This window comes from Alligator sinensis, unplaced genomic scaffold, assembly GCF_000455745.1.
Source record: "Alligator sinensis unplaced genomic scaffold, ASM45574v1 scaffold1432_1, whole genome shotgun sequence".
In the NCBI taxonomy this organism is placed as follows: domain Eukaryota; kingdom Metazoa; phylum Chordata; order Crocodylia; family Alligatoridae; genus Alligator; species Alligator sinensis.
In genome coordinates this window covers 141248-148302 of record NW_005843197.1, presented here as the reverse complement: position 1 = coordinate 148302, position 7055 = coordinate 141248, and the positions used below count along the sequence as shown (strand labels likewise).

At 37.5% G+C, this 7055-nt stretch overlaps 1 protein-coding gene across 5 annotated transcripts in view; it reads left to right on the top strand.

Moving 5' to 3' along the window:
- The window catches only part of PRRG4 (proline rich and Gla domain 4), a 56051-nt gene that overhangs the window by 47551 nt on the left and 1445 nt on the right, over nucleotides 1–7055 (top strand). For 4 of the 5 annotated variants that reach the window (XM_025194408.1, XM_025194411.1, XM_025194409.1 and 1 more), the window contains 4 exons: nucleotides 2144–2307; nucleotides 3536–3584; nucleotides 4873–5008; nucleotides 6242–7049. In XM_025194408.1, the coding sequence (XP_025050193.1) occupies nucleotides 2144–2307; nucleotides 3536–3584; nucleotides 4873–5008; nucleotides 6242–6470 (578 nt within the window). In that variant the 3' untranslated portion in view covers nucleotides 6471–7049. Of the gene's footprint in view, nucleotides 1–2143; nucleotides 2308–3535; nucleotides 3585–4872; nucleotides 5009–6241; nucleotides 7050–7055 lie in introns of those variants that run through there. The other variant, XM_025194407.1, reaches the window with a different exon arrangement.

Here is a 7055-nt window from a genome sequence, read left to right as displayed (position 1 = left end):
CCCTGAGTGGATCTAGGATTACAAAAAGAGGAGTGCAGATTGAATATAAAATGACACACAGTTGTCTCCAGTTAAGGAGAAACTAGAAGCTCAACTGAGTAATATATTAGGAGCCTACTTCTATATTATTCAGTTTAAGATCAAAGCAAATCAAATATAACTTCATTGAAATGTTCAGTAATTAACCAGATTATATATTGGGTTTAAAAAACAGAAAAACTATGCAAAAATGATCAAAATAGTAAAAAGATATCATTTTATTAGTCCTGTAATCATTATTGTTAAATGCTCATCCCTTATTCAGATTTGTAAAACAAAATTTAGTCTTCTTGAATGTCTTGACAGTGCCTCTAATACTTCATTGTCAATCATTTCTACACCTGAGTTAAGGTTTTTAGCTAGAGCTAAAACAGTCTGCAGGGCTGTGAAACAGAGGAGATACATTACCAGAAATGGCTAACAAGCAACAACATTGCAGAATGGATAACCTAAGTAGTGGAACATTAAGACCATTTAAAAAGGAGAGAGGGTCTTAAACACCTGTGGAATGAAGAGACATTAGAAGGAATGGGTAGATTATATTGAGCCACAGAGTTGACTGACACCCTCAGTGCTGCCTGAATAGAAGTGCCACTCTTCCCCTCCCCTCGCTCCCCTGGCAAGCAGTTGGTTTTAAAGTTGGGGTAGAGAAGGAATCAAAAGGAAGTGCAACTGCACCACTGCAGCCCTCCTAGGTCTGTCCCTGCCTCTCTATTCTTTTCCCGCCCTAGTTATGATGGTTTAGAAACAATATCCAAGGGTAAATTGAAGTTTTACCCAAAGTAGAATAAATGGGAACTGTATAGTGTGCTGATAGAAACTCCGTTTTAAAACAAAGACTGAAACAGTAATACCAGAATACATGAAGAGTAAATTACTAAAAAAGTACTAGAGAACACAACTATTAGTACAGAGAACACAATTTTGCAAAGTGTAGGTGATTGATCTAAGTCAGTCCGGATCTGCTTGGGTATCTGTTGCATGTGACAAAATGTTACAGGGTCTTTGGGATGCAGAAGAAGGCTTTCAGCTATCTTAAGAGTACTAATACCACACCTGTAGTGACATGCATGGCAGACAGCTTGCAGAATTTGGTGCTTGGGCTAAGTTGCTATGGAAAGATCTAAAATATACCTGTAAGGGGCAGAAAATATTTATATTGCTTTTTTTTTTATTATTATTATTTGTATAGGCAGAAGGAGAATGCTTCTGGTAGCAACAAAATTACTGCAGGAGGAGGCTTTAAAGCCTCCTGTTGAGTGAAATGAGAGAGTCAAGAATGGAGTTAAATTCTTTTAGGATGTTACCAGGGTCCATAGCAGATGTTAGTATAATTGTGCCATTGGGATCTGAGGAATTTTGTGCTGAATCCCCAAAATCATGCAAATTGCCACGTGAGATGTGCATGGCAGGATGCATTATTTTTTTTGGGATGGATGTAAAATTCCATTAATTCCAATCACACAGCTGCCAGCAGATGGGGTCCCCAGAGCTGCCCCGCACCCAATCCCCACAATCAGTTGATGGTTGGGATTGATCATGGGACAGTCCTGGGATCTGGGACATAGCCACCCCGTGGATAATTGACATCCAGTGGGAGCAGCCCCAAGTCCCAAACCAGGACCCTCTACCCAGTCCCAGTGGGGTATTAGGCAGCTGTATCCTAAACCTGGAGGATGCCCCCTACCCAGTCCTGATGAAAGGGCTCCCTCTGTGCCAGCAGAGCAAAGCAGGAAATGTGCCAGCATAGGGGAAGCACATCGGCACTTTTAACTGCCTGGCTCTGCAGCCCCACACGCAGGACTGTAGAGCAAAGCTGAACATGCCACATGTTCAAAATGAAGAGCCATACAAATAAGCCACAGGGATGTTCTGCATTTAATTGAACATCTTGTGACTAGTTTTGCCATTTTTTATGGTGCCAAAAATTGCTTGAATATATGGTATGTTGCAATGTGTCATGTGATTAACAGGTTAATTATGCAATAAGGGTAAAGTCTGCTAGGGGCCTATGAATTCTAGAGTTCTCTAAAAATATTAGAATGAGTCTCTGCAATTTAACTGTTCTAAATTAACTTGATGATTTTTTTTTTGATTTAACTAGTATTCGCATCAGAAAAAGAAGCCAATTTGTTCCTGAAACGACATCTTCTAAGTAACAGATTTGATTTTGAAGTATTTACCCCTGGTGATATAGAAAGAGAATGCTTTGAAGAACTGTGCAATTATGAGGAAGCAAGAGAATTTTTTGTAGATCCTGATAAAACGGTAATTGTTTCTGTTTTGTTTAATATATTGGGTGGCTATCAGTAGATGACAGTTTTGTTTAAAACTGTTGCAGCCATTCACAAGAAATTCAGAAAAGGTGATTGTCAGGATTATTTATATTACAGTAAATCCATCGGCCCTAATTGGGCTCTCTTGTGCTAGCTTTGCAGTAAAGACCTTTGGATACATGGTATATGCCACATGAAACTTACTATCAGGGAGTCCAATTCTGCAAATACTTACAAACGGAGCCACAGAATATCTTCAGAATGATCTAAGAGGGAAGAAATACAGTCAAATGCATACTACTTTTATGTGCATTTTAAACTGCCAACTATCCCCATGTCCTAATTGTTGATTGCCATGACATGAAAAAAATACCTTGAAGAGGGTAGTGATTATGTTGCAGGTTCATGAACGGTGAGTCTTGTGTACAAGATAATGCTTTCATGAATAAAATAAACCTAGGGCATGGGGAAGAAAAGATTCAAGAAGCCTTCTAACTCTTCCCCTGTTCTGCCTTAATCACTCAGTTGAGGGGTCAGATTCAGTCATTTGGAGGACTGTAGGTACTGCAATTTGAGCTGCCTCTGGTGCTCACCCCTCATGCAGGGCACTCGCCTCTTTCACTTCTCCGTCCTGGTGTTGCCACAGGAGTTTACATTACCTGGAATTTCCTTAAGAATTTGACATGACTGTTTTAATCTGGATGTTCGGTTAGTAACACTCCGGACTTACTTAATGTATAACTAAAGGAAGGAATGCACTGTATAAGGTTATTTTCTTATGTGCATCCTATAATTTAACTTGTGGAACTCACTACTGCAGGGGGTTATTGAGACGAAAAGCTTTGTAGGTTAATTAGGATAAATGATTATAAGCACCATTTATTTCTTAGTATGGGATGTAAATTATCTACTAACTGGGATCAGGGAAAAAATGTCCTTTTAAGTGTAGTATTTCACAGTTGGATGTGTCCTTCATTTGTCTTTTTGCTATATTTTAATGGGTGGCATTTGCCTCTGGGATCTGAGCTTACTCCAGTATGATGGTTTTATTAACTGAAACTTCAGGGGGTTTACAGGTAAAATCCTATTGAGTCTAGTGGGAGTTGTTCCTATTTGTATCGTGATTTTTGGCCTTAGTGTCTTGTTTTAATGTTGTTAATTTCTTAACAGTTAAGATATTGCATATAACCTATATCTTTCAAAAATACTTACTTTTATAGATGGAGTTTTGGAAAGAATATTCAAAAAAGGATCCCAGTACAAAAATCAGTAAGTGATCATCTACATAATTTTCCTTTTTTTTGTTGCAATTAATGTGTTTTTTCTACTGTAACCCCTTTTTAGATATTCTGGTCATTATGTCCAGTCACTTGATCTTTAAGCATGCAGCTGTCAGCATTTATAGCAAGGCTTATTCCTGGCTTATTTTTCTTATATATCTTATAAATTACAAAATAGGTCTACTGCAGGTCTCATATACTTGGGTGAGGTTCAGACAGTTAAAAGGTCAAAGTCTTCAAAATAAGTATAAAATAAAGCCCTTACTCACTACATCATGCACTCTTCCCCCTACCAAAAAATTATTCTCTAAAACTGGGTTCCATGTCTTCCGCCAAAAAAAAAAAAAAAGACTTCAGTGCTAGAATATAGGCATGGGAATGCTAGAATGGCTGTCAGAGCTTGGGTCTGTGCTAGGCTCGTGGTCAGCCATCTGCAAGAGGGGCAGAGTCTACTCCTCAGTGTCACTTATCCTCTGGCTCAGCAGCCAAAAGCTGCTGCCAATTCAGCAACAGCTGTGAGAAGGTTAAACACTCCTAGCTGTGGAGCTGCCATATAAGGGTGAGTGACACTGAGTGACCAACATTTAGCCATGGTGAACCTGTGCTTCGGCCAGTAAGGTTCTTGAAAAATCTCTTTTTCTTCATTCTGTCCCAGAACAAAGTGTATTTTGGGATATGTGGTATGTAAGTAAATACAGCATCAGCTGACACTCACTAATGCATTATTTGGCTCCCAACTAAATACAAAATTTAGCACATTTGAGACCTGTTCTTGGTTGACCCTTAGAACACGGATTATTATGCATGTTTGTGACACTCCATTTTTTGCATTATTGTACAGCATGTAAACTCTTCAACTGCAGTTTTCCTGCCTGTTTCTATTTTTATTTTGTGTTTAAAAATGGGATCCGGGGCCCAGCATGCCATGTGGTGTACAAACAAAATGAAAGTCAGCATCCTCCCTTGAATTTCTAATCATCTAATCAAAGACAAAAAAGTGTGTGAAACAACATTTGGGAAAAAAATAGGAAGGAGGACATCTAAATAATATACATATAAATAACCTGTTGAAAGAGCAAACATTATTCTTATGTTGGGTTTTGCATTTGATAATGTCTTTGAGTAGTACTAGACTGATGCGATAGCTTCACCCAGCAGACAAGACTTAAAGAAAGGAACTACCATAACTAATCTTACTGTGTTGTGACTATTAACAAAACTTATTAATCCTAAAGGATTAGTTGACTGAAATTTAATATGTTTTATTTCCGTTTTAGACGGTGAGGGATTACAGAAGATTGATGTTACTGGACTTCTGATTGGCCTAGTTGCTGCTGGAGTGCTGGTGGTTTTAACTGGATTACTACTTTACTATTTTTGCAAAAGTAGATGCAAATCAAGGCAACCACCAGGGTAAGGATTTGAAAATATTCCTCTTTGTTCCCAGAGGAAAACTTTAACAATTTTAGGATTTGAATTTGATGGTCAGTCTGCACTGGCCTAACTCCATTCTCCCTGGAGTCAGTTTTACTATTGACTTCAGTGAGGGATAGGTTTAGTTCAATGCTTAAATGCTTTAGAAAATACCACCCTGGTATAAGGCTATAGAGTTAACCTAATCTCGAATATCAGAAAATACACAATAGACAGTCTTTTTATTCTTGAACGAAGATATCACCCATGTTTCACAGAGTGCTAAAATATCTTTTAACCATGGTTCTAAAAGAACACACAAATTTTGCATGTATGCCAATAAGCAAACCACTAAATTTGAGTTGGTCAGAATTAATTATATACATGATCTTCATTTAATGTCTTTCTTTAAAAATATCTTATAAGTTCTTATAAACAGCACAAAGGGATCACTTAATTTCTACTTCTGATATGTAAACTATAGAGGATACAGAAATATCCCATAAATCTAGCTTTCAAGATTAAAAAATCTGCACTGAATTTGGTTCATTTGTGAAATTCAAATTCTCGTACACATTTTTTTCAACTGAAGAAAGTCAGTTGAAATATGTATAGAAAGTTTAGACTTAATTTTCGTGAGAATCAAGGAAAGAAACTGGCATTAATACTTTCTCTGAAATGTTTAATACAAAAGGGAAGGAAAGAGCATACATATTACATAGCAGTAATCAGTTTAATTATTTATAGTAACAGTTCTTTGCAAGTTGCATCCAAACAATATTTTTATATTATGTAACTGTCCCTTGCCATTAAGGGACCTGTTCTCCAGATGAAAGAAGGAAATCCTGTTCAATTCCCATAAAAATTGATGCCCTATACTACTTAGACATGTACAGCTCTGCATTTTAGGGAAAATGGGATTTTACAAGGCCATGGAAGTGCAGCCTACCTTAGCTGGGACCAGGAACTAGACTCTGTGGATCATACTATCCATCCAAAATAGACAAGGATTGGTGACCAATTGGATTACAGAAACCTGTCCAGCTATCACAGTAAAGTAGCAACAGTTTTTTCAGATTCTACCCAACATCTAACTGTTTCCCAGCCTGTGCTATAGAAAGAAAATTTGGCCCAGCCTGTTTAATGTAAAAAGGAAAACTTGTAATCTTATTTGAGAAAAAGCTACATGAGCCTCTTCTCTCACTGTGTTATAATATTGTTGACTTTGTTTAGATACTCCAACTATGTAAGGAGTAGAAGACGCCATTCATCTATTGTCTTCAGAAGACATGAAGAAGTATCTTTAAATCCACTTCCTCTAAGAACAGATGAATCGGGACTTCCAACTTATGAACAAGCAGTGGCAGTTGATGGAAGATGTGATGTTTCACCGCCACCATACCCAGGGCCTGCAAAAGGATTTAGGGTGTTTAAGAAGTCCATGTCACTTCCTGCTTCCTAAGTACAAACCTGCTTCCTTTCTTCCTTGGAAGATGATGATATACATTTGACAAAGTGCAATACCTTGCACACTGCTGAACAGTTCACAAAAATGTGAAAACTTGCTGATCCTTGGCATAGGACTGAGTGAAACTTTCATGCAGGCAAAGAAGCTATCGTTTTGCAAATAGTTTGTTTCATGATGAAGACTACTTGTTTGTACAGGTTTTTGGTGCTAGGAACTGAATTTTGTATAAAGATACAAATCTTATATTGGCCACTTGCATTTAGGGCCAAGCCACTAAATTAGTAATATGCCATTAACAGTTTTGTTTGTTTGTTTCTTTAGAAGGAAAAATATTTTAAATGTTGAAAATGGTCTTTTAGAGAGACAAACAGCTTATTTTCTGGCTGCTCAAATGTTATACCACTGTGAATATATTAAGCATGCAATAGAAATTGGATTCTTAGTTCTTGGTTTGGACGTAGGGTTAGCATTTAGTTTTGGAAAAAAACTTTTTTATTAAACTTTTTAGAACTTGCATAGTATGACTGCTGTTGCCATTGAAGGACACTTCTACGCTGTCTTTGTGCTGCACCCAGGAAT